At 39.9% G+C, this 27,855-nt stretch overlaps 2 protein-coding genes across 2 annotated transcripts; both read right to left on the reverse strand.

The window, feature by feature from the left end:
- Positions 1-4,069: 4,069 nt before the first annotated feature.
- Positions 4,070-23,965, reverse strand: LOC139300886 (calcium/calmodulin-dependent protein kinase kinase 2). The gene is made up of 18 exons (XM_070924076.1): positions 23,885-23,965; positions 17,983-18,277; positions 17,106-17,447; positions 15,636-15,683; positions 14,636-14,689; positions 13,289-13,340; positions 12,973-13,106; positions 12,304-12,340; positions 12,063-12,084; positions 11,838-11,926; positions 10,508-10,707; positions 10,208-10,261; positions 10,015-10,088; positions 9,780-9,867; positions 9,118-9,249; positions 8,117-8,220; positions 7,840-7,893; positions 4,070-6,846 (listed from the first exon to the last, which is right to left on the reverse strand). The coding sequence occupies exons 2-18, from the start codon at positions 18,214-18,216 to the stop codon at positions 6,774-6,776; spliced, it is 1,791 nt and encodes a 596-aa protein (XP_070780177.1). The 5' UTR covers positions 18,217-18,277; positions 23,885-23,965; the 3' UTR covers positions 4,070-6,773.
- Positions 23,966-24,801: 836 nt separating this feature from the next.
- snrpd3l (small nuclear ribonucleoprotein D3 polypeptide, like) lies at positions 24,802-27,391 on the reverse strand. Its single transcript, XM_070924891.1, has 4 exons — positions 27,300-27,391; positions 26,562-26,703; positions 25,680-25,872; positions 24,802-24,983 (listed from the first exon to the last, which is right to left on the reverse strand). Exons 2-4 carry the CDS (start codon positions 26,685-26,687, stop codon positions 24,919-24,921), a joined length of 384 nt encoding a protein of 127 aa, XP_070780992.1. The 5' UTR covers positions 26,688-26,703; positions 27,300-27,391; the 3' UTR covers positions 24,802-24,918.
- Positions 27,392-27,855: the final 464 nt, after the last annotated feature.

The raw sequence follows: 27,855 nt of genomic DNA on the forward strand, positions 1-27,855 counted from the left end.
AAAACACAAACAAATGAAACAACAATGTAAACGGGATGTTTACTAGATCCTCGAACAAACATAAATATTCATATTTCTTCACAGTGTAAATCAGCAACATGAAAGCCTCATGTGCCAAACAACAACAACCATAACAAAAAAAAACAGCTCAGCCCTCCAAGAAGTGAATCAGTTATGACGACTGCAAACAAACTGTTGAATAAGCACATTTGGGAGCATCATCAGCCAGCACTGATAAACCAAACACACAAACAACAACAACTGAGCAAGTTAGTGAAGCTTGGTGGAGTTAGTTGTGTTACCTGGCATCTCAGCAGAGGCAGCTCTTTGCCAGGTGATGACCTGGTCCCAGGCTGTCCACAGCAGGACCGGAGGCCGACAGCTGATGCAGAATGAGGCGGCAGCAGCAGCAGCAGCAGCAGGGAAGAGCTCCATTATTGCCTCCGTAAAGACGTCCTGATGCCAGCCTTGTTTAAGGAAAGCTACATATAACTTAGCAGTGTTAGCACCGGTGTTAACGTTAACTAACGGGGAGTACAGCAGCAGCAGACAAGCGGAAGTGGCAGTTTAAATAGGCCGCCTGGTTACGGAGGGTGCGTTTGATATGTGGCACAGCCAGTGGAGGAAAGTGTGAATCGACAGCAGTGGGAAAAGTATACAGATCATTTACAGGATACAGTAGCAAACTGGAAAAGAAGTTCACCTGGTAGAGAGCGCGTCTCATTTACAAATGCTGAGTCCTTATGATCGATTCCAATCCTTTACTCCATGTCCCTCTCCCCCACCTTTCCTGTCTGTCTTCAGTTGTCACTATGCAATAAAGTCCCCCCCCCCCAAAAAAATAAAATGCAAATGCTTTAACTGTTATACTATATGTCATGTAACATTGATTGAATGTTGTCTGAAGGAACTACAGCTGTTGAATAAATGTAGTGCAGTAAAAAGTACAATATTTCCCTTAAGTGACGAAGCATAAATTGGAAATGCATGTACCTCAAAATTCTACAGCACTTGAGTAAATGTACTTATTTTATTACGTGCACCACTGATGACCAGTGAAGATGTTTGAAATAGCCTGCAGGCTTCATTTAACTAAAATCCTTCCTAATGCGTTATTAATCTTTTCAGAATACCAATGGCAACAGGCTTGATATGCACCAGCCCTGTATTCCACCTGGAAAACTCCACATGGTCTGAATTCAAACATGGATTATCTGACATTTGGGCAGAAAGGGCACTGTACATAAATCAAGCACCGGGGCCTTTTTCACTCATGCTGCAGTTCAGAATAATCAAGACTGTGTACCATATCTCATCCTCGTATTCCAATGGATTAGATTTGGATTAGTGCTTCAAATATGGCTAAGATTTAAGCAAACTGGCTAAAGAATTCCCCATCTGCTAACAATATGCTCAGTAAGGACACTGAGGGTGTATTACTGTATGTCATTTTGCAACTGAGCTTTGTGTGAGTCATACCTCCTCTTCTGTTTTCACTTTTTGGAAAATTGTAATCATTTTTGCCCTGTGCCCATTTCCATCTTTTTAATAGTGTCAGTAAAATGACATTTGACATGCACGCTGATCTAATCGTGATCAATGTGCACGTTTAGGCACACAAACCTTAACGTGCTGTATGTCAGCCCTGTCATTATTACTCAAACATCCATCTGATTCAGTATCTTCCAAAACGTTTGATATTTCCCTACAAATTGATTGTCCTAGACGTTATATTATATATTTTTTAGATGAATAGTTATTTTGTGAAATGACTTTACACTTAAAAAAACAGTACATGTGTTGATCTGCAAAATTCTTGCTGTCCTATAGAAATACTGCATTAATGAACACTTTATTATTCAAATGTGCTGAGGTGAGTCTGACTAAGAGATGCTGCTTCACATTGTTAATTTCTATTCAGAGATTCTTTCTGCAGAAATGTATCTTTAATTTTCATGACTGATGTCAAGTACCTCATTTGAGTTCTTCCTCACTTTAAAGACGTTTTGTAGCATAATTCGCACAGTACTTTAATCTTTCCAAGTGCAGCATTGGCAGCAAGTTAATTAAGTTTCGCTCTGCTACTAATTGAAAGGCTCTTTTACTCTATATTCTTCTTCTTTTTTAACTTCTTAAACTTTTGATGTTATGATCTTTCTCTTTTGGAAGCTAGAGATTGCAGCCGGCTTTTACTGAGCAGACTACAGATACACTGTACTGACGAAGAGGAAAAGAGGAGGTAAAGGAAGAAAGGGGTACCACCAAACTAAAACTCCTCACCTGCAGAACTAGGTCTAAGCGTGCAGTTAACGCTGAGCAAGCCCTTTGTTGTATTGTTTGAGTGCAATTTTGTTCTTTTCTTACAGCCTTCAGCAGGTAAACAATTAACGGAGCATGAGGAGTGAACGCTCACATTCTGTCACAATCAGCACATCTCATTTGCTGATGTGGGGTTTTAGGCTCCCTTATGTACCCCAGCAGGGGGGGCATAACACCACAGTTCAAGACTTAAAATAGCCTCTGAACTGCATTTACACTGTATCTTATATGACCAACATTACATTGTTCTGCCGTGAGCCTAATTTGTGATGGGCTTCAGCAGCAGAGACCCGCCCTTTGGAGTTTTATTTCCTGTTGTTTAGATATTCATGGCTGCATGTAGAACAGCTGATGCTTTTTTAAGCTCAATCTTTGTTGTATAGTTCTTCACACAGAGATTTCTGACTCACTGATTTATTGTATACATCGAGCAGCAGTTTCTTTTTTACAGAAATCCTTTTGTCCTGTATTTTTCCGTTTTTTAATTTCATTTAATTTCTGCTGTGTTTCATTTATATTAATATAATATTCATCTTAGCATGAAACTCAACAGCCCCAGGGATGAACCTTTAACCTAAAACCTCCCACTCTAAAGCCAGAAGCTACATTTGTCATTTAATTTTCTTGTCTCATAAAGAAACCTGTCAAAATAATTCCAGCCTTTTCACATGGACAGATGAGCTGCAATGCTATGAAATTAGCACAAGAGGTCAGTGTCACACTTTTTTTTTCTCCAAGATGTGTAAAACCTCTGAAGCGTGAAGGCTGAAGGTCAAATTTTTGTATGCTGACAAGTTAAGTGTGAAAATCAAGCAACACAGAGGCCACGAGGAACAAATACAATCAACATCATGGTAATGAACTTTAATACAAATGTCACCACTGAGTAAACATAAATTAAGAAAGATCTCATGGAAAACTATTCGACAAGAGATTATGTATCACCTATTGATAGGAGTTGGTAAACCACAGCTTTTCATCATAGGGAATCATGGATTTGTAAGTGATTTCTACCATCTGACAGATTATGAATCTTTTAAGGACACAAATTCATTATGAAAGATTTTCTAAATGGACATTAGTAAAACTGCGATGTAATGTAAATATGTTGCATTATTACTATGAAAGAAAATGCCTTTGACTATTTCAAGCACCCAAACGAATGTAGCATTTCTGAGGAAGTGACATATCAACATCATAGAGAAAATTCCTTATCTGTTCAGTCTGACTCATGATTATAAAGTCAAACGCTTTTTGCTATTTCTTGCACACAATTTTGACATTTTTTTGGTCAGAGTTTGCTTGAAGTCAGCATCTAGTGGCAGTTGGAGGAAAAACACTAAGGTATTCTAAGCTTAACACTAAGTCACTAAGGTATTCACTTCCGCATTTAAATGCTGGGGTTTCCTCGGGTGTCAACACACTTTAAAAAACAAGTAACCACAAAAAATGTACTAGGCACTCAAAATACTGTCTGCCAAAATAATGAGTCATAAACATAATTGTTTCAGACTAACTAGGAAATCTTGTCTCAATTAATCTGTACAGTTTGAATGTAGAAGATGTTTATGCGCAAGCAGTTGGAAGAATATGGCAGATTTGCTGTTTGCTTATATAAGAAGGGAACAAAATGTGATATTCAGGCTCTCTACAGTATCCCACAGTTACAGAAATGTTGTGGTGCACAGCACACACTAGTGGTCTACTTCTGGAACTGAAGCTTAATAACATTCAGACCAAAAACACTACAGAAAGGCAACAATATTTTATTTAAATGATGAACAAGATACAGTATGTATAGAATAATTAATTTAAAGGTCCCATTTTGTTGTCAAGGACCTCTCATGCTGACAATACAGTGTTATGTGTTCAGTATGTTGGCATGCATTTAGGGGGAAAAGAGCCCCCAAAGCTCATAATGAAATAAATTTACACTACAGAATGTAAAAATCGTGTGAACAATAAAGTTTAATCACTTAGCCGGGCCCTTCTGACAAGAATGGGCAAAGACGGTATTGAAACAAACTACAGGTTTAAATATTGTATGTATAAAATATTTATCTTACAGCTTTTCTGTACTCAGACCCAAACCGTCCTTCAGTTCATCGTTGTTGGTCATGGAGGGCAAAATATTCACACTAAAGGGGAAGTAACTTGTTTTGCTCAAATTAAAAACTTGATCTTAGATAACAATAGTCTATAGCAACTTACAGTGTGTCAGAATGTGAAATCTCTCATGAATGTCTGGAGACCATGTTTAAATGAGGTGACATTTCACAGTATAACACAAATTGAGGCATTTCTGCAATTCATATTATGACTAAATCATGGGCTATAAAATATAATTGACAGCAGGGAATATCCTTCAAAAGTACAGTACAATAATGTTACGGGAGCCTAGCACAACTCAGTTACATCTTTCTGGAAATAAAAACATCAGGTAAGCTAAAATAAATTAGAATCAGTCAAGCACATCCTGCCCTCCTCATCCAGCCACTGAGCACGCACACTGTACGTGACAGCCTACCAGGGCATACCATTGCACCATACAGAGAAAGACACATCATATGCATAGTACTAGTTTTAAAAAACAGACATACAGTGAGTACAGTCCAGAGTGACATGCAAGTGGTAAGTAAAAAAAATTTAAATAATCCAAAGTCCCTTTTTATACATTCAACACTTAAGTGCTGAAGTAATTAGTGCGTGGAAGCATTAAAAGTTATAATAAATACTGACAATGTTCTATGTTAGAGACACATCGAGTGACTTTATCTGTACTTACATGAACATATTTGAGAATAGGAAGAAAACAAATGAAAGGTAAACAAAAGGAACAAGAGTGGAAACATGATAATTTACTGTTTTGGGATCATCTACAATGAAACATATCAATCTTTATAATTTGAAATATTTGCAGAGTGGCCTACTCCTCCGACCAAAGATGACAACGTTTTATTTTAAATCCAACGCCTCTACAGATATGTCATGCATAGATTTGTACAAAAGGTCTGCAGCTGCACTATGCTTCCGTCTCAAAACGTCCTTAGGTAGCCAGCTCTAATAGCTCAACAAAGAACAAACAGTTTAAAGGTTTGTTTTCTTTAACATAATATACTATACTAGAAATACAAAATTAGACATAATTGAAGTTTTTGGTGTTCTGAAAATGTGCGGTTTTAAAATAAGATCAGTAATTCTTACAATACAAAACAAATAAAACAAGTAATAACATTCACAATTTTAACTTTAGGTTCAACACCATTATTTTCTGTTTTCAGTCGGCATAAAAACCTCCACTTAGAACATGTGAACCTCTGTTCCTCAGTATCACAACACACAGCCTTGTTTGTCAAAAACAACAGGAGAGAACCAATTTACAGTTTAAACAATATAAAAAAAACAGCTACAGAATAATTTTGCACCAACACATTCTGTTTTTCTCATATGCATTTGGTAGATCAGTACCTTCATTACTCAACAGTTGTTGCAGATCTATGAATTTGAAAAATATATAGCAAACACCTAAAAATCATATCATTGTTCACTTAAAAGCACTAACTTTGCAAAAGAAAGAAAATCCTGTTTTTTCCTATGCTATCTTGTATGCAGTAATGATGAATTTGATTGTTCACAAAACACTATATCAACTGTTTTTAAAGCTTTCTACTATTGTAGTAAATGGGAGCCTTAAGATAAGACAAAAAAAGTGTGTCTGTGAGCGTGCAAATGTTTATAAATAGCTTATATAGTGTTTGCATTGGGAAAGTAAACACATGCATTCAATGAAGTAAACATTTTTTCACTCCCCTTTTTCATTTCGGGAAAACTGTACAGATTCTTCACTCTAAAATATGTTACAAAACTGGGCACTGCTACTCTGAAGCAGAGTGAACCAGACAATCATTGTCAAGAAACCTGCTCTACTGCAGAGAACGTCAAGGTGACGGTGAAGACAACCATCCCTTGCCATAAACCATTGCCATTGCCTGTTCCCATGCCCTGTATACCTGAAAGAATTGTCAAGTAAAGACAAGGATGAACACAAGTGGCTAAACTACGATAAAACACGAAACTGTACAGTTGAAGCCTGAGACAAAGCATGCTAGGACTATAAATGCATGCAGGATAAGAGGAGGAGAGTGGGTTGGGCTATAAGGGCTGAAGACAAGTTCAGGGTTCAGGAGGATCCTCTCCTGGAAGGTTCCTATGTGACAGTCTCAAGTCCCACAACCCCAAACTGAGCCTTTAAAATGGAGAGAATGGAATAAAATCTTTAAAAATGTTGTCAAAGTGCCTTAGATCCTTAATTTCTCCCTTTGTTCTGCGTCCGCCACACTTGTCCACCTCCCGGGAAATGTACATCGTGTAGGCTGCCAGTATAAAACTGTGAGTAAAGGGGTGTCGTGCTGTGTGGTTGCAGGCAGGCAGATACCAATGTGCATATTAAACCATCAGGAAAGAGTCTCATCCTCTCCCACGTAGGGCAGGTCCATACTCCTCATGCCATCACCGCTCTCCTGTTTCCTAAGTAACACACCAGAGACACATCGTTAGTTATAGCACAGCTATGGGCCTGCTGTCAATCCTGTATCATTGAACAGAGAAAGGGATACGCTACGGTTTAGCTATGTTTAGGAACTGAAACCAACCATTTTGTCGTTACATAATGCGAGGCAGGGACACAAAGGAAATCTCAGAAGCTGTCAGGTAAGTTTACATATCATACACAAGGGGAAACTCTAAAAGTTATATTAAGAAGTTTTTGTCAAGGAGAGACACAAAGACATGTTAATTTACAGGCATGTCCTTTGGATAAGTGTGAAGAGTGCTTCATGCAAAGGAATGAGTAACAACTTATCAAGATAAATGGATGCTCTGAGCTCATGAATGTGGACACTATTTTTGTTTTGACTGTGTCAGAGAGGCATTGATTCAGCTATATTTTGGTAGTTTGAAGTGTGGCGATTGTATTTGGCTGCATAATATAATGCCATTCAACACAACACCACAAACTACAGCCTCAAGTGTTGCTACAACGTTGTATCAATACCTCGCTGAACCTGGATTGCAATAGATGATGCAGGCATTCATGATATTTTGTCCATCCCCATAATATGGTTCATTATTCCACAGATCAGGTGCTCAGAATATAATTCAGTAAGTATTTAACCACACCTCTGGTCACTTGTCGTGGCCTTGTTCATACAAAGTAACTTCAGCTTTTTGCTATAATTGCTATAATTTCTTACATAGTCAAAAGGGATTTTCTGCACTGCACACCACATGCTTCATCAAAAGCACCCTTGAAATAAAATACAGCAATTCATCTTGCAGGCACAACATTCCTGAAGATGGCTTGTCCAAACACCCCTAAACTAGCACAGGCTAGTTTACAAACTAGAGTATTTGACCATTTCAGCCATATTGAGAAATACAGCATGCCAGGGGGTCTTACAGTATACTCTCTATCACTTAAACAGTACTAAAGCAGACAAGAGTTGTCCTAAAGTTATTTACCTTTTTTGGTTACAATGAATGTAGCAGTATCTCACATTGCCTGCTCTGCCTTTCCTGCAGGGCAGGAGAGGGAGGAGAGAAATAATAACAGTCTTCTTGACAAACTACTTGACAAACATTAGCTGGCTATACTGACGTCATCAGATTATAAGAGGACCCAACAGTTCTAAGTGAGAATACAGTAGTGACAGCATACTGGTAAGAGTACTTTGAGTCCTAATATTACTACAAGACCTAGAGACAGAGTTCAGAGTCTGCGTCTGTACACAATCCTTACGTGAGCATTTGCCCTGGAGCACACAAACTGCTGCGGTCCTCTTTACGGCCCAAATCAAATGGGTTCCCAAAGGAGCGCTTCCTCAGCATAGTTCTCACCATGATCTGAAAAAGAATAGCGAACAATAATACACAAATCCAAAAGTTATGCTCGGAAATGTAGAGAAGAAAAGCCTCACTTTCATTCTAAACAATGTTCTGTTGTAAAACCACCGTGGGGTTATGGTTGCATCAACACTTTTTATTTTATAACCTTAATGAGCATACATTACCAACAGGTCTGCTATATAATGTGTTTTACTACACGCCATAGTCCATCCTCCTACAGAACAATGGACAGCACTCAGCATACACCATCTAGGAATCATGTATTTGCGTGTAACGTACACATGACCCCAAATAGCAACATGACAGCAGATGTGGTATGATTTCTACATTTCAACTTTGTTCAACTTTGGTCATGCAGTGGGCCGGTGTGTTCATTATTAATGTTGTGTCTGTCCTTTCAACGTAAGTACTTAAGTGCCAGTTAGAGAAGTTCACACACACAACAAAGCGCTGAAAGGATGAATTTGAAGCCTTTAAACTTTAATAGCTTTTGCAACATTTGGCATTAATTAATGTTATTAACTTATGAAAAGAAATAAAAAGACTAAATGAATCATGCATCTGCTCTAGCTTAAAGTACAGAGAGGGCAATCAAGTAGGTGGTAGTGGTGTAGTGACTGTGTTGTGTTGCGGTGTGACTTAAATATAGTAAAATGAGTTAAATGTAAGAACTTGAAAATACCTTTATACTAACACAAACATACTGAGAATTAGCAATTCATTTGCTCAGTTATGTCTCAATAAGTGACATCTGACATGTGACAGCTGAACTGAAACTAGACTGTACCCGGTGATATTTGACTTAAGATTTATGACACCAGAGGCAAAAAAAAATGAGACTTGGGCATGACTGTGATGTTCAGTAATGAGACAAAAACAAGTTCATAAACTCACCACTGTAGCCAGGCTGGGGATGTGTTTAACAGAATTCTCCACCTCCTCCTCGGTCACCTCAATCAGCATACAACAGTTGTCATCCTCCGGAGGAAGAGGCTCAGCACCGTGCCTCGTCACCCACGGGTGCACCTGGACACAAACATGAGGAGAACAAAGGAGTTCTTTGTGTTTCAGTATCTTTGGAGGCACACCAAGACTAATTTTATATAACTGATGCGAGTGCAAAATCCTTTTAAAGTAGAGCAAGTTTAGTTAAGCAGGATACAGGTTACAATTCTTTAACGAGACAAACACATTATTGACGGACTTTCATAAATGTCATGTCGTATTTAGAATTAAACGAACACATAACAAACAATACATCTGTATTGTCACGGATCTGAAGCGGACAAACAGCAGCATTTCAACATGAGGAGACATTTTTTCCTCAAACCACTGAAGGTTTATATTGCACCACAGCTCATGTCACTCAGGCATCACTATCAGGACAGCTTCATGTGCAGATCAAAGAACAAGCTCCTGTGAGATGCCCTGGTCTCTCTTCATTCACACAGACTCTTTTTGAAGTTCTGTGCCAGGAGGTTTACTGCACTCTACGTGGTATCAAATGCGCTTCAATGCAAACTAATGGAGCAGCTTAATTGAAAGAGAGTGTTTACCTTAATCTGTGGGATCGATATTCTGGTCTCTGGATTCTTGTCCAGCATTTTCAGCAATAAATCTTTGAGATCATCTGAGATGTCAGCACTGCAGAGACACAAAGAATCTCAGCTACAGATTAACTTGCATTTACATTTTGTAAAAAATAATGAAAGATGTAATTAAGTAAATAAATAAGTGGCCCCTGAAATGTGTAGACTTTTGACATAGGATGAATGGACGAGCAGAACTGACTGTTCAGGTAACTCCACAGGTTGTGTTTTGATTTTCTGATGAAGACTGAGGATGCGCTCATCCATAAAAGGACACTGTGAATGAAAGAAAGGTCCTGATTTCAGTGGAAGACCACCAGATTGTCATTCAGGAGAAACTCATTGTAAAAATCATTGTATTTATTGTATCTATTTTTGCCGAAGCATTCACTCACCACTCCAAAGACAAAGCAATAAAGTGTCACTCCCATGGCCCAAACATCCAAAGCCTACATGGTAAGAAAACATAATAAAGATTTTATGTTATGAGATTGTTCCTTCAGTGAATGATAGTTAAAATCCACCACTGTACACATAAACGTATTTGGTCCCAAGAAAAATATGAAAATGTTATAAAGGACGGTATGTTATATATGAATAGAATATGAATATTATTTTTAAAACCAAAAGGCAGAAGTTCCTGCATTTCTGAAAATCAACCCCAGAGGGCACTAGTTAGCTAACTGGTCCTTCACCTTCCCAGAGAAGTTCTTCCTGGTCTCAGAGAGCGCTTCGGGGGCCAGGAAAGCTGGTGTTCCCACAGTGCTGGTCAGGAGGGCATCAGCCCCCTCAAACTGGTTACTGACCCCGAAGTCTGCTATCTTGATGTGTCCGTCTTCTCCCACCAACAGGTTAGAGGGTTTGACGTCTCTGTGGATGATCCTCTGGTAGTGCACTGTTGAAATAGAAAAATGAATAAAGAAATGAATACAGCAACAAGATCACATTTGAAGAATTCTGCTTATAGCAAGAGATGATGAATATTCTCTTACAGTGCGACCAAGTCTGGATTGAGAGTGGGGGTCTTAAAATAACATTTTCACCTTCTGAGTAATTTAATTTTTAAATGTTAACAAATCAGTTGTTGGCTTGACAGGATAAAATAAAAATGCCTTGGACCCATGTGGAGGAATCTCTGGCATGTAGACAGGAAGTTGAATAAACATTTCAGCAATTACAGCCATCAACAACAAGGATCACACTGTTCCTGGTTAAGATGTGACAACAAGACATACTTATCTGTTTGAAATGTCTTTTTTAACTAAACTACCTGCACTGTGAGTCTGATTATGATTACTTATAATGAGAAACAATTAAGGTTGCGAGTGTTTCAGTGTCCCTGGTGCAGAGCCCCCCCCCCCCCCCTCAGTACTAGTCTCCTAGACAACACTTGGTGCAGAACCTCTTCTCTGAAATGCTGAGATGCATTAAGAGCCTCTGAGATTATGTGAAATGAGCCTTGTGGGTGGCTAGAGTCAAGAACAGCACAGATGTTGGAAGAGGGCAGATCTAGACACAAAAGAGCTTCATCTTGATACATGAATTAATTAATTCTGATTTAGACATTCACAACTCTGTATATAATAGACCTTCCTCTCTATAATACAGCCAATTATGGCATATTTTCCAACAAAATTGTTTCATTTCGAGGAGATAATTATCTGTATTGGTAAAGATTTGTGTCTTTCTGATCATTTTTTCTCCAAGAAGGTGAAGGTTGAATTGAGTACCATAAGTAGTATAAAGTATCATAACACAACCATGGCATAGCACAATATATTTTCAGAATCTATTGGACAACTTAAAAAGTATTGTGTTTCCTTTTTTAAAAAAATCATTTGAAGTTGTAAGTCAAAATGAATCTGAGCAGAATCTTTATTAAACTGCAACTGAATCAATATTGAATCAGCTTTTAATCACAGCGTATCTAAATGCGTAACAAATGATCTCAGAGATCTAATCTTAATGCTCTAGCACGCAGTCACTGGCTGACTGGAAGAGTAACAGGAGGTTTGGAAGACTCACGATACTCGATTCCCCTGAGCAGATCTTGGAAGTAAAAGCGTGACTGGTCCTCGCTGAAAGGTTTATCTGTCGGCACCTCCATCACAGCCCTGATGTACACACACACACACACACACACACACACACACACACACACACACACACACACTCAATTAGCAATCATAACTAATGAGATTGAGCTCATTCCAGTGTCACAATCATTACCATAAAAGAGGCTTAGCTTACCCTTGCTTGACCAGCTCAAACACTATGACAGAAACATAGATGAGGTTAGTGATGAAACCTTTTCAGTTACCGAGACACAAACAAACTAAAAGACCAAGATATTTTAAGATGAGCTTCAAATAACTTTCTTTTATGCTTGCTTTATGCATGACTGCATGACTGCATGACTGTGTGTGTGTGTGTGTGTGTGTGTGTGTGTGTGTGTGTTGTTCTGAAAGCTGACTGTCTGGCCACAACCTACCCATGTACAGATGGTCCTCGCTGGGGTCATCCAAAACCTGGCACCGAATCACAGAGAAATGGAAATGAGTTTAAACACACACACACACACACACTCAATAGATCATCTTTTGTATGCAGTAAAAATAAACACACCATCACTCTGGACTCTCTAATAATTGCTGGACTCTCTAATAATTGCACATAGATTGTTTTCTGTGATGTTAACAGCCATGACGATGTTACAAACACAGCCGTGTTATAATGCAGTTTGGTTGTATTTGAGGCTGGGAGGCTGGGAGGTCAGTCAGTCAGTCATTGCTACCCTCAAACGTTGTTTTGCTACCGACGTGTTAGAATGAGCACAATGCAATTTCAAATAATGGAGATTGTTGTTTTGATCCTTATTTTTCTGATGATGCTCTGCTAAGGCTTCTTTATAAATTGTTCCATTAGCGAGTTGGCAACATACCTTTGTTGTTCTTTAGAGAGAAGAGGCGCAACCAGAAGACTTCGTCCAGACTGTTTGTATAGTTTTAGACTGTGTGCTGTTTTTTGTTTTTTTTACCTTAATCTAATACCTGCACTTCTTCTTCCTGAAATGACAGCCTCTGTATAAAACGTGTTCAGGAAAATCTCAGGTTAGAAATGAATTGAAATAGCCAAACATGTATGTTTTAACAGCACTCACCTCTACTAGTTTCACCACATTAGAATGGTCCAGCTTTTTCAGGATGGCAATCTCTTGATAGACCCTCTCCAGAGGTCCTTTGGGCTGAGGGGGACCCTCAGGGGCTGCTTTGGCTCCACGAGGGGGAGGTCTCCCTGAGGACAATGTGGGTGGGCATGGGTTACAGGTGAGGGAAGGATAGGACGGATAAAAGGACCGGACAGGACAAAAGACAGGTAGGTTTCAGATTGGTATGTTGTGTTCATGTACCACTGGAGCAGTATAAGAGACGGTGCTCTCTGCTGTGTTAACCATCTGCCCCTGGCTCCAGACTTACGTGGGAAACCTGCCTGCCTCATCAGCCTCTTCTTGGACAACACCTTCATCGCCTACAGGAGAGATGGATTTGGATAGGGGGGAGGATAAGAGAGAGAGAGGGAGAGGGGGTGGGAGAGCCGAGTGGGGAAGAGATCAAGACAAAAGATGAACAGAAAGGTAGACACAAAAGAAGAGCAAGACCCAGCAGAGTGACGGTCTGGTGCACCCACTCACACACCTACATGAATATCCCAACGCCTATGATTTTCTCCCATCACCTTGAACATCCTTTGTGTATTTGTGACCACTAAACTGGCCTCAGCACAAACGATTGATTAAAATGCAAGCATTCAACTGATAATAATGTTTAGCTGTAACAAATTAGTGATTTTGGGGTATATAAAGAAAACGATGGAGCTAACTTCACCTGTTTGAATCTGACTGCACATATACAGGAAACAATATAACAACATACACACTGCCTGGTTTTAAGTGACTGTAGTTTCAGAATAATGTAGTTGTAGTTTTCACAGTTTTTCTTTTTAAAAACTATTAAATTGGAAAAGTAGAAAACCAGGAATAGACACAATATAAAACTTTCAAACAGCTAATCCAAACTATTTTTTGACAGCCAGATGATAAAAACTTAAGCATTCATTTCATTTGTCTGTCTTAAGTTTGGCTGTCTCTGCACGTGGGTGTAAAACCTAAGATTTACTTAAATACCATGTGACAGCTAATGGTACCCTGCACAAACCAGGACAACCCATATTCATGCCATGCAGATTTATAGCGAGTATTCAGTCGGAGATCTCCCTGAACATTTCTTGAACAATTACCTATCTGACAACCATCGAGACATAGTTGAACAAAGAGCGCAATGAGTGACAGCTTCATTGTTCAGAGGATATTTTCCCTGTTCGAGGGAAACCGACTTCTCTTTTTTTAATAGCCTCAATGCCCTCAGTTATGATGGCAATGATATAATCACCGAATGCGACATGTGGGCTTTGTCACTTGGGAGGAATATTAAAATAATCTCCATGTCATTGTCTGTCAATATCACGCAGCTTAATGAGAATTGCAGCAATAATCACAAACAGCAAACAGAAAGAAAGCTCAAGTTGATGTGTTATTACAGGGCTCAGCCAGGCACAATTAACTGGAGACGTTTTCATATATGGAGGTTTCACATGAAATCACACCAGTAAATGTGACAAGGGGGTTTGCTTATTATGAGGCATGTCTGTGTGTGTGTGTGTTTGAGACAAGTGATAAGGAATGAGAGAGAAGTGAGAGAAACACAGACAGTGTTAATAGTCAGGAAGAAATCGCATCTGTATTTGTGTGTGCATGAAGAACTCACATAGTATGTGTTGTCGTCCTCATTGTAAGCCAGCTTGACAACACCATAGGAGCCCTGTGCCGGGAATACGTACAAGAGAATAGAAACCAATAAAGAGATTGAGCAGCTGTCAATTCTTCACGTGAAAAAAAAAAGTCACACTCTGTGCAAAGCAAACAAAATACACACGAATACACACAGGAACAAATGCACATACACACAGGGGGGTAGTGTGTGGGCTGACAGTGTACACTGAAAGAGTACCAGCTGCTTCAAAGTGAGAACAGAGAAATTCAAATCATCTCTCCCTCTCTCGCTCTTTCATTTTTGATTTCAGGCTAATTAAGGAAACTGGATCTGGTTTATGCTATCAAGCTCCCCTGCCCACCCACACACACACACACATACACACACACACACACACACAGAGGAAATTCAGGAGAAAAACTAGGCCCAATTAGTAGCCTGGGTTCACAAATCCATGCCCAAAAAACAAACAAGAGAGAGAGAGCAGGCTCAGTTCCTGCTGGGGGAGCAGATTGGAGAGGCAGCACAGAGCTCATCCTCCAGTCACAGAGATGATCTGATAACAGGAGCCTCTCCAACAATCCTGAAAGGCTCTAATTGTCTCTGCTGAGCACAAAACCACACACATTAACATGTCTACCTACATGCAGAAAATAAAAGACATGCACATTCTGTCTTATTAAACCCACAGTCTAAAACGTGCATACACACATCCACTCACTCACTCACTCACACACTTGTAACCACTAAGCCTTCCACAACCCTTGGAGAGCGCTATTTATACCAGCCTCTCATCCATCTTCCAACTCTCCCATGGCCTGGTAGTTTACACAGAGTTTGGGAAATGAGGACAGCCGGGAGAGAGGATATCAGAGACTGTTACTGCGTGTCCTTGATGATGTGCGCTACTTGACAGACATGCAGTAGGCGGAAGGGAGAAGAAAATGGAAGAGTCAGTGAAAGGGAGCAATCAGCAAGTTGTCTCTGATGGTACCTTTCCAATCTCATCTTTCAGCTTGTACTGGTTGAGTTGAACACAGTCCTTGAAGAGAAGGGAGGTAAGAGAGAAGAGAGGAGGAGAAGATGGTTTCTTTTCAAATGAAATCACATCAGATATTTAAGCAGTCTGATACCCTAGATAGATCACGAGTATTCTTACAAAATCCGCTTTTCCTGAGAACGCCATGCGAAATCGTCCATTAAATTTCCCTTCAATTCATTTTTCTTTTTCACATTTCCATTTTCAACAGAAACCCATAAGTGCAGTGTTTTGCATATCAGTGTTTCCAAGGGTGCCTGATGTCTTTCAACTCGAGACACATTTCCTGTGCTTGTCAATGCCAGTATGACTCTGCAATCACTGTCCCAGTTCAATTTATCATTTTCGAAGATTCATTCTAAGTAAAACCTCAACAAATCGGGACTAACCCAGATTTGCAGTTAATCCGAAAACAACTCATCACAGGTAAACATTGATAAATCATAAATAAAGACTGGCACTAAACCAAATCAACTAATCTTCCAGTGTGCCTGAGATTTGAGAGGTAGGATGCGTTGCCCCGCTAACAGTTCATATAGTATATTTTGGAGTCTTTAAAGGGAACTAGGCAATGTAGTACAGGAGTATTGTACCCTAATTTGTATGGTGGAAAAGCAGTGGGGATTTAAAACAATGAGTGATAGGAATACGGTCACTACTGAGCCTACAAAGAATGATTCATACAAACAATTGTGTATTGTGTTTTCACATCTACAATATGTGATTCTGTGAAAGCAGAAATGTATATCAGGCTCTGTATATCATATAGGAGAACCGCTGCCCTAAGAGAGATTCTACCTACAGGACATGACATTTACAGGCTTCTGCATCTATGTGTAACTGGGAACACAGCTATCATCTACATCTACTAAGACTGTAAAACCTTACCTTCGTGTCCACAAAGCTCAGTCTTTACCAGTGTGCTGCTGCTTTTAAGACAAATGCACATGTAGTTCTGCTTACTTTCAGATGGAAGTATGATGCTGATATTTTGATAACTAACAGATGTTCAAGAGGAGCGCCTCTGTACGAGCCTGGCTGTGTGTGAACATTAGTTAGTTTGTTCATCCATGTGTAACGCTTTATGCAGTGCAGTGCTTAAGGGAATACACTGGTGAGATGGTGCAGAGACCATAAATTATTTGATGACAATTATTATTACACTGGCTGTAACCTCATATTAGCTCATTTGTGATGGATTTCTTGATCATCTGATCAATCGCAGACAGCATTGACTTACAGAGGGTAAATACTAAGGTAAACTACTGGTATCAATATGGCAAACAGTAATTATAGCATTATATTATGTTAGCAGTATTGATTTTGTTCCAGACAGGATGGAACACATTTTAAGCAGCAATATCAACATCACAGAAGGCTTTCAAATCCTTAACACTGGAACCTAGCCTCAAGGCTTGACCGTACCTGGAGGTCTGTGATGGAAACACTGTGGGACTCCACAGTGGGCCGACGGGGCAAGCGTGGTGAGGAGTGGGGCGATGTGATGGGCGAGTAGGGTAATGACGGGTAAATATAGCGCCCATTGAGTCCCGGAGAGCTGCAGGGTGATGCTGCCGTTTGGGAGCGCTCCTGCAGCGATAGTTTCCTGTCTGACAGGCTTAACCTTCCCCTTTGCTCTTGGCTTTCGGGTAGCAGAGCCTCTGTCCGGCCAACTGTGTGGGACAGCAGGTCGCAGGAAGGAGTCCGGAAAGGGGCCGCCACAGAGGAAGCTGGCTCGGGCATCTCAGAACTGTCCATTTCTTCTACCTGAAATGTGATACATTCAAATCAGAATTCATTTCCTAATTGTATGTTCAATATGTAGTTTTTGTCTGTTTGTATCAACTTTATATGAGACCTATTTTCCAACTGACATTATACATTTCAATTTAAGGCATTCGTACAAATTTTTTTTTGTAGTAACAATACCAGCAACACCTGCACAATATCACATAATCCATTATAACAGAGGGGCAAAAACCTTCAAAAATACCTTTGTGAAATTGATAAACCTAATTTGTTGTTTAATTTGTTGAGACTGTGTCAAATGTTTATTCCACTCGTGATCCCTAAATTTAGATTTATTTATGGATCTACAAAACACGTGTTAAAGTGAGAACACTTACTACCTACATGGTTTCAAAATCATAACTACAGAGTGTTGAAGTCTGAAATGGATCTAAAAAATTATGGCCATGTATCATTATGTGTCAAGTAATCATTTCATTCAGTAGAAACCCAAATGTCCAGTTAGGTTCCATCTCTGGTACCTATAGTGTTACCTGAGTGTGTCTCATCTTACCTCCTCCTCCTCCCCAGCCTCTCCAGGTGGTCTGCTGGGTTCGTACTCTGTGACCACAATGAGGGACTCCATGGGGTCTGGGGAGGGTGTCTCAGAGTGGGTGTTCAAAGATGAAGCGGGACAGCTGCACAGCAGATCAGGCAGGGGTTGTGAGGGCTGTGCTGGGGGTGCATGACTGCCGCAGGAGGCCGGCGGCTCAGCAGAGGGCCAGGGGCTTACATGACAAGGAAACATGGTGCCTCTTCACAAAGACTGACAACCACTGCTCCATCAGATGAGAACTGGTAATTGATGCCTAAGACATGAGAGCAAATTGCAAATAAGAAAATACACATGGAGAACAACTGCTGGCCTTTCAGACCTCTACTTCTCTATTAACAGGTGGAGCCCCTAAGGGGTATGAAGTACTGACAATGGACAGAAAGAGTACATTCTGATTTACCTGGACAGGATCCTCCTTAATTGGCTACCCTAAAAAAGAGTACTACTCTCTAACAATAACAGTAATATTACAACCCCCTGCCTCCTCCACCAGCCACCTCTCTCTCAGCTGAAGACTCCACATCCTTCTTCACTGACAAGGTGGCAGCCATCTCCTCTGGCTAAGGGTGCGTCACAATTTTAAGCATTTTCTCCTCTCTCTAAGAAAGATGTCTCCAAACTTCTGCTCTCTAGCTGTCCCAACACCTATTTCCTCCGAGTTCTTTCCCGCCATCTCACCTTCAATCATACCTGCGATAAAAACACATTATTCACGCTTTATTGGCTCTGTGTACTTTCCCCACAATGTGTAAGCAGGCTCAGGTTATCCCTTTGCTGAAAAAGCCATCAGTTCTCATCTCACAAGGCCTGTTGGCAGCCTCTGACACAGTGAATGAAATCCTCCTGTCTACCCTATCCGAACTAGGCATCTCGGGTACAGCGCTACTGTGAATTGAGTCCTAAGAGAGTCTAAGCTTCCTCGTCACTTCCTTTCCACTGGGGTACCGTAAGGATCAGTGCTTGGCCCACTTCTCTTCTAAATATACACCACCTCCCTTGGTTATTATCCGCTCACATGGTCTCTCTTACCATCTCAGCTTTCTCTGTCCTTCCCTCCAGACGGGTCCCTCTGTCTCTGCAACCTGCCTCACTAATATTTAAAAATGGATGAGGGAATGGGACCTTCAACTCAGTCTCTCTTAGACTGAATTCCTGGTGATCACAGCAACAACACAAAGTCTGCTAGAAATCTGGGCATCGTGATTGATGATCAACTGACTTTCACTGAACATATCGCTTCTCACTATGTAGCATCTGAAAGATCAGGTCTTATCCGACTGAGTATGCTGTTCATCTTTTTCTACTGGCACTAGTCATCTCATGCCTCGACTACTGTGCTGGCAAATCGTGGCGGCACGTCTGGTCTTCAATCAGCTCACAGTCACTTCGCTTTTCATTAGGTTCTCCACTGGCTCCCTGTTGATACTCGCATTAAGCTCATGCCACTACTATAGAGTGCCCACTGGCACAGCCCCCTTCTACCCGAATTGCCTCATTCAGATCAATGAGCCTTCTTGTTAACTACAACCTGCCAACGATCGACGACTCGTCCCACAATTACTGTGAGGCAGGAAACTCTTCCCCTGTGTGGTCCCTCTGTGGTGGAACGAGTTACCAAACTCAATTCTGTCAGCAGAATCTTTTTCAGTCTTCAAAAATCACTTGAAGACCTACCTCTTCTGAGAGCACCTACTCACACATCTTCTTTCCTATGTTCATCATAACATTCCCTTCCCTCTCACCGTCTCTGTCTATCTCTCTGTCAAAAGAAACTACACTATTTGCTATGCACTTATATGTTACTTCATGCACCTGCAATATTGTCACGTATCAAGTGTAATTTGGATCAGAGTGTCGCAGCACTTATTCTAGAAAGCTTGGATTGTAGCTCATTTGTACATGGCTTTGCACAAAAGCATCTACCAAAAGAACAAATGTAATGGTGAATGCATGCAATTATCTTCATTGTATTGACTTAGTTGCAACGTGACAAATACACATGCTGACTATAGGGTTAGCAAACATCAACAAATTTTATCAACAAATATTAACATAAGAGCTACCAAAATCTGTTAAAAACACTGTTTTAAAAGAGCTGGAGTTTCCTGTTTACACCTGTTCTACTGACAGAGCACATGATTCTTCTGTGGCATGTTCAATTGTTGCACAATCACTTGGAGATGAGCTTTCTCACTTAGCTTTGGATTTTTGCCATAATGTACTCATGCTGCATGACCAGGGTTATAAGAAATCCATGACCATATTTAGCCAATACAAACATCTTGTATTAGTGTTCATGTTTTAGTTCAACACATAAAACAACAACTTTGCAACCAAAATTGGACTTTACTGAGGTAGGCCTTAACAAACAGTAAATACTATGCGTGTAGGAAGAACAAATATCGATAAACAACAACGTGGTCTACCTTAAGTATACTCCCTTTTTCTCTTACTTTAAGCAACTGTGAAGTGGGAGTCAAGATAAACAAAAAACACACAGCAACTGTATGGTTTTAGCCAAGAACAAGTTAGGGCTGGCATAAATCCTGCAACAAATATGGCAAAATGCATATGTACAATTAACATTTAATTACCTTTGCACACAGCTGGAGTTATCAGTGTTTGACTGGCCAACACGAACCATGTTGTGGGTGTAATGAACGGGTGTGGGAAAAAACAATCAGAGATGCTGTTCTCTAGCTCTGAAACATAAGTAGATACAGCTCTTTCCATATGAAACATCCGTGGAGTCAGGCCTTTTTTCACACATTCTGTTAAGTGCTAATTAATGCATGCAAACACATCTAGTATCACAAACTTCAGCTCTAAGTGGACAGATTTGACGCGTCTATAAAAGCAATGGTTCAGACTGCTTTTGATGTCAGTTATACAACATGGTTAATTATTATCTGTACAGCATATAACCAAAACCCTTTTTGCATAATTTCAAGAGAGCCATTTCCATCTCCAAGTCCACTCAGCGTATTATCTGCTCATTATCTGTGAGAGGAACAGACAGAGGAGGAAGAGAGAGAAAGAAAGAGACAGAGCGAGATCCTTGATTTCCGTCATGGTTTTGACAGGATTGTGGCACTGTCGGTGTGTGGGAGCTGAGTAAATCTCACAGATACAGGAAAACAAGGGGAAGCCATAAGAAAAACAAGACAGTAGGAGCTCCAGCCAGGTTCAGAATGAAGACCATGTGTGGGAAGAGACACCCACTCCAGGTGGCCTCTCTACCTCCATTACCCGCCTATATATAGTGATGTAAACTCACAAAAAGAAAGACAGAATCACCACACATTTAAACAGAGACTCATATTGCGCATAATTGCTTCATGGGGAGGAATTTACTTACTGGTTTTCTTGACTGCCTGTTCTCTTTAGTCCCTTTCTACTGTAAGATTGCAATATTTGCCAGCTGTTGTATCATTTCAGCTTTTCCTACAAGGATCCTAGTTTCATTCAGTTGGAAAAAAAGAAGTTCTTGAAATCCAGTTTGACTTTTAACACACACAATGTGCCCTGATAAGTGGACTCGGCCTCAATGGAGTACAGAATAATATAGAGACGTGACCCTGGATGAGACTCGCAATGCACCAGCCACAGTAGACTTTTTAAATCCAGAGAAGAGAGGCAACTGAGCAAGCTTGACCTACTTTGATCTCAGATAAATGGTAACGCACACATCAAGGCCCGTTTCCATTCAGATGAAAAGGTTTTTCTTCATTGGTGAACTAGTATCGCTTACAGCAAAAAACACAGTGTCACTGCAAATCTCATTCTTCGCCCAGCAGGGTTTGGAAATGAGCCCTGAACATCAGTCAAACAGCGGTTTATTTTGTCTTTGGTGGCAGGATTTGCAGCAGCATGAGAAATCAACAAAAGGCAGCTGAATGCCAGCTTAGTTGCTCTCTGTTGACATTTCGGGGTCAACAGACACTGTTTGGGAAGCAAGTTTCTGAAACTACAAACTACTGTTAGCCTTGCACTCATCAGAATCCTTTACCTTGGAGCTGAGAAAGCTACTTTGACATAACTTCAATCTACTACAATCGGTTTTAGTTACGTCACCCACCTCTCACCCCAAATGGGGGGGGGGGGGGGGGGGGGCACAAGCTACTACTATATCCAAGCTTTCAGCAAATACACATCTTTGCTAACTACAAGCCACACACTATCACGAAAGGAAAAAAAGCCTCCGGCCTAGGTGGGATGAAACAGCGTAACCCCAATGTCTATACTTAAGAGACAAAGATATTGTACATCATAGATAACTGAACTGCTGGCTAAAGCCTTGAACGTCCCTGATCCCTGGTGATCACAGCAGCTAGACGCAGAACAAGCAGTTAGATTTGAGCCTCGTGAAACACCAACAGATGCTGCCTAGCTCCAGATGCCGTACTGCGCCTCTTATCATAACAAAAGTCACGTGACCTGACCTTCACTATCTGGGCAGGAGGGGAGGGGGAGAGGGGACTTATCAGAGCTTGTGGGGGGTCCAAGCCATGTACAGCATTAATGACAACACAGACACGGTCCCATAGACATACAAGTACAACACAAGGCCATCTGGAGCAGAGGAGAATCCCCAGCTTCATTAAAAGATCAACAGGGCAACCCTGACAGTGATCTGCGGAGCCCTGCAAGAGATAAGCTCCTGTAAATGGAGGGATGAAGATCCTCGGCCAACTTAACTGTAGTGTCATCACATAATCATAACTCAATATTACTGAGAATCTGAAATATTTAATTGGCAGTCAAGATATTTAACTCCAAAAATATAACAAACACTCTTTGGAGTTGTTCACCCATAATGGACTGTCAACCACAAAAACACAGTTAACATTAGGGCAACAACTAAAGATAGTTTAATAAATGAATAGTCAGAAAATAGTGAAAATTGTGCATCACAATGTCCAAGAACCCAAGATGATATCTGCAAATTGATTATTTTGCCTGAATAACAATCTAAAAACCTAAAGATTTCAAATTCACAACATATTAAACTGGGAAATCAAGAAATCTTCACATTTGAGGAGCAGGAAATGTCAAATGTTTGGCTCTTTTGCTTTACTTGAACAATGAATCGATTCAGCACTTAGCTATACAGTGCTTTCAATTCTCCCAGGACTTAAGAGTCCATTTGATCACCAGCATAAATAGACGATGGTGCGATGTCAAGTGCGTTATCAAGTCTGTCATCATCATGACAAAACACACAACTGTGTAATGTAGGCATTCATTTTAATCACTTTTGGATTTAACAGTGGTCTGGAAACATTTCAAAAGCATCAAAATACTGGAAAAGAAATATATTAGGGGAACCTAACGTTACAGGCCGATATTGGGTGCTATCTTTTGTAAAGGACATGCTAACACAACTTTGGATTATTAAAAAGGTAGACCTACTAACAATGAAAAAAAAACAGTTTCCATTACAATCCACAGCAGCATTAAGTTACTTTGAGCATAGGTAATGTTATTACACGTTAACGCAATCAAACCAATAGACATAACAATGGTTTCGCTTTCCTAGTGCAGTAATAGCTAACTTACACTCATAACTGGGAATTGTCACACTGACTGTAAACATTAAAACGAACAAGCGCATTTTGTTATCAACGCTATCACAAATTCATAGATGTAACGACTGTTGACCGTCGTCTAAGCTAACTTAGCTGGAAGCGTCAAAGCCAAACAGCTCGGCTAACGTTAGCAGCTGCTTCCTCTGTCAAAGATACAGATGTTGTTGGGCAGGAGTCAAGGATGCTAGAGCCACTACGTCCATAGTACGCCCGATAACAACGCTACACAAGACAACAAAACCCAAATGTGTGTGAAAAAAATGAAACCTTACCGTAACGTGTTATTTAGGCCTACAAGTCTGAATTGTGAGGTTCCTTCTGCCTCTTCAGCTGCGGTGTAAGTAACGTCTGTACGACAGCTAGCTAGCTGTTTGAGAAACGGGGAGAATGTAGCAGACTGATAACCGATGTTGTGACGGACCAATCCAGCGGAGGACGCAGGTCCCGTGCTTCACATGGAGGAAGTGTTGGGGACACGGGCGGCGTGGTAATTTAACGTTAATAGTTTCAGCGGTACGCTTAACAAAAACCTACATCCGCGGAGGAGGTGCAGGCTGCATTTGTTCTCCTTTTCATTTAACTCACAACCTCAAAATTAAACACTTCATGGTTCTTGGGGTTTCTGTTACAAGCACTTTGCTGCCGGTTGGCTCCCCCCTGTGGTGTATTAGATGATTGCACCCTGGAATTAACAAAGCCGCTTTATTGAGACGTTTACACAATTTATTTTATTTAATTGGTAATTTTGTTGAATTTGAAAAAGCAGTAGATACAGATCCCATCTTGCATTATAGTGACCAAGGTAGAAACTTCTTGAACCTCCATAAAGTGATTTTTCAAGTTTATGCACTAAAGCTTATTTCTTTCATGTTCAGTCACAGAATGACAAATGTGCACCTGAGCAAACAGTGAGTCAAGAACGTTATTTGGAGCAGTTTTCTAACACTGGTCAAATGTGAGTCAATATTCAGAACATGCAAGGTGTAAGTGGTGCATCTTGCCAATCAAATATTTTTAACATCTGATTCATTATTGATATTTCCATCTGTGATGCAAAATTCGAGTCAGGTAGGATGCAGAGTATCCACCAAGAATATCTCAGTTGAGTTAACCAGAAGACAGGACACCTCAAATTGATTAAATGATCAAATGTTTATTTTCATAAAAAATGAAATTAAAGAAACAAGCTGCAGAACAGATGATGGCAAACAATACCCAAGATATCCAATCCAAAGAAGACAAAGTTAAGAAAAAAAAAAACCCAAAAAGACTATACAAAGCAACAATCTTAAAACAACTGGAGCAGTTATCGCCTCTTCTGGAAAATGTTGCCTCTTCCCATTCCACCACGGCCCCGACCCCTTGCAGCCACTGCAGAGAAAATGAGGAAAAAGACATTTGAAAAATACTCAAATAGTAGTCAGGGTGTCTCATTGATCAGGGGAACCTATTGGTCCACTAATTTTGGGATACTCAGGATAGGACAGCTGCATGATGTACAAAGTAAATGAAAATATGCAAGAGGTGGATAAAACAAACTTGCACAATACAAAACAGTAACATTTTAGCTGCATTAAATGATACCTTTGTTTTTGTTAGAGATGTTTAAATTTTGTACCTTTGTTACCCATGGGACAAAATATTGGAGACATCTTAAAATAGAATCCAATACACAAATAGTCTGAAAGTAGAAATTAATAAATGCCTCTGACACAGACCCAATACCTGGATAGGATTTAAAACAGTGCTATTCTAGTCCATTGAATTACTCTTTACACATGTTCATTAATATATATATATATATATATATATATATATATATATATATATATATATTATATATATATATATATATATATATATATATATATATATATAATGTAAACATATCCATAATTCAAGTGTTTAGAGTAAGCAGATGCATCGACTCCTAACATATGGGATTCAGCAGCATTTGTGGAAAGCATTTCTGTATTGACAACTTGTAGTTCAGCTGCACCAAAAAAAAGAAAAAAAAGGAGGAAAAGTTATTCAATGGTGGTCCTGGTCCAAAAACATCCCACTCACCTTGTGCTTTGAGAATAGCTGCCTTGCCCCTTCCTGCGCCAGATCCCTGGTTCTTGTTCTTCATACTCTTTAACATCGGAGCATTTTTTAACATGTCAGGTAAGATCAGGAAGCGGATCTTGCTGCCACGGATATAGACTTGCTCCAACTGTGCCACCCGGCCATCGCGATAAGTCACTGTTATATTAGACATCTGTAGGGACAGAAAAGGTAATTTTAGCTACACAATAAGTTAAAATCACTTTTAAGATATTTTAGTGTTATAGGAAATGTAAGGCTAGAAGCAGAAATACATCAGAAATGGAAATTTACGCAAACAAATGTCCACTACAACTAAACATGGCAATGCAGGCATACCTATATTTACACTGCAACAATAGGCCTGTTGAATCAGTAGATCCCAGTCCTGGTCTGCCAACACTATAATAACTCTGCTGCTTTTATTTCTTACCATCTAATAAGGGACCGATTTACAACTTAGGCCCCAGATTACTCAAGCAACTTCCTAGCAAAATTGGGAGCCATGGCTATAGTACTTGAGGCCCAAAGAAACATTGTCTCTACTTGCATGGTCAATGATGGTGACATACTTAGCAACTAGCTTCAAAATGATTCTTCTTGGAAATGAGCAGACACTTAATTTATTAAGTAGTTTACTTAAGCACCACATACGATAAGAACACAAACTGAGTTAAGTGTATTCAAGTAATCAATCCCACTGACAATCTATCCAAGACTGCCTGAACTACATAGTACCCAAAATGAAAAAGGGACGGTAGAAGAAAGACGGAAAAATCTAAATGGATCATAACTGCAGAAATCAGGCTGTAAGGAGGAGCTTGATTTATTATTAATATCCATATTTTATTATTATGGACCGACCTGGCAGTTCATGTTGTCCTCAGCCTCAATCAGCTTGCCTCTGTACACCTCTCCAGTGTTGGTCTCGCAGGTCACAATGTGTCCCTCTGCCTCATGCAGGACCTTGATTGGTACGCCGATGGACATTTTTCCAACTGACTTCCTGAAAAACAACATTCGATGTAGGAAACTTAACAATGTGTTGTAATAAACATAAAACTGCTTTCTACAATCTACATTTAGGCCATTTCAAGATATTTTAATATTGGAGTTCTTCAGTTGCATATCTCTTGTTTTTGGCACAATATTTCCTACGTTATTTAAACTGCTGACAATCATTGTCAGTCAAAAGTCTTACGTTATGTGAATCCATGAATTGCTTTGGTCATATTTACACCGCTTTAGCTCTGGTACTGTGAACCTAAAACCTAGCTACCAACGTTAAAGTAGCTACATTAGCTAACTAGCTAACGTTCGTCCTCCATGCAGTCACAATAACGCCACGTTACCTAACAGGAGTAAATACCTCTATACATTATTTAGAGTAATGACTGGGATATATTACAACTTAAAGCCTGGTGTGATTTAGATACTTACTTTACATTAACATTTAAATTGAAGTAAAACTTTGAGTTCGACAAATAGACGGAACCATGATGGCTAACTGAATGAATGAGCGCTTATGAACAAGACAAGCAAACACCACCGTTGGGTACACTAAGTGAAAGTGTATTTTATGCAATGTGTTAAAACGCTTACCTTGATTCTGTCCTGAAAACTGAGTTCTTTGTTGTTTCTTCTTGGACGACTCTGCAACGTGCGCTTGTCGGTTTAGCGTAGCTTTTTGAGCCTTTTTCCGCCTACCCACAATGCAACTAAGGTTGAATGAAGTGCTTCCTGTGGCGCTCTGCGGTGCATTGTGGGACTTGTATGTTTGTGCGAATTTATCCTCTTCATGAAAAAATAGATTTGTTTATGGAGTTATTGTACTCGTTTATTTGATTTGTATATGGTACTAATAGAAAGTATGCTCGGTGTTTGTACTAGAATAATAAAGCTCTGCTTGCCTGATCATTGGTCATTTCTGTCATCTGAATAACAAAGTCAGCTGCATGCTGATTGCCAGAGCTAGACATAGTTTTTGTATAGATTTATTCTATATAGATTTATTTGAGAGTTATGCTGGCATAAATATGTATGCAAACCAACAGCCTCCCACACACATACACTACCGTGATGCATGCTATACATTTTGAATTTTATTGGAACAGGTAAATAAGGAGTTCACTTTTTTATTTTCCATAGGGTGGTCTCT

Source organism: Enoplosus armatus, chromosome 18 (genome assembly GCF_043641665.1).
Source record: "Enoplosus armatus isolate fEnoArm2 chromosome 18, fEnoArm2.hap1, whole genome shotgun sequence".
Taxonomy (NCBI): Eukaryota; Metazoa; Chordata; class Actinopteri; order Centrarchiformes; family Enoplosidae; genus Enoplosus; species Enoplosus armatus.

Coding starts and splice junctions, on each gene's coding strand:
- LOC139300886 (XM_070924076.1), bottom strand. CDS start 18,216: ATGTTTCCTTGTCATGTAAGCCCCTGGCCCTCTGCTGAGCCGCCGGCC. Junction 11,927..12,062: donor TTTGAGCTGGTCAAGCAAGG/GTAAGCTAAGCC, acceptor TGTGTACATCAG/GGCTGTGATGGAGGTGCCGA. Junction 6,847..7,839: donor ATTCATTGTAACCAAAAAAG/GTAAATAACTTT, acceptor TGTGTTACTTAG/GAAACAGGAGAGCGGTGATG.
- snrpd3l (XM_070924891.1), bottom strand. CDS start 26,687: ATGTCCATCGGCGTACCAATCAAGGTCCTGCATGAGGCAGAGGGACAC. Junction 25,873..26,561: donor AGGACAACATGAACTGCCAG/GTCGGTCCATAA, acceptor CTGTCCCTACAG/ATGTCTAATATAACAGTGAC. Junction 24,984..25,679: donor AGCTATTCTCAAAGCACAAG/GTGAGTGGGATG, acceptor TTTTCTCTGCAG/TGGCTGCAAGGGGTCGGGGC.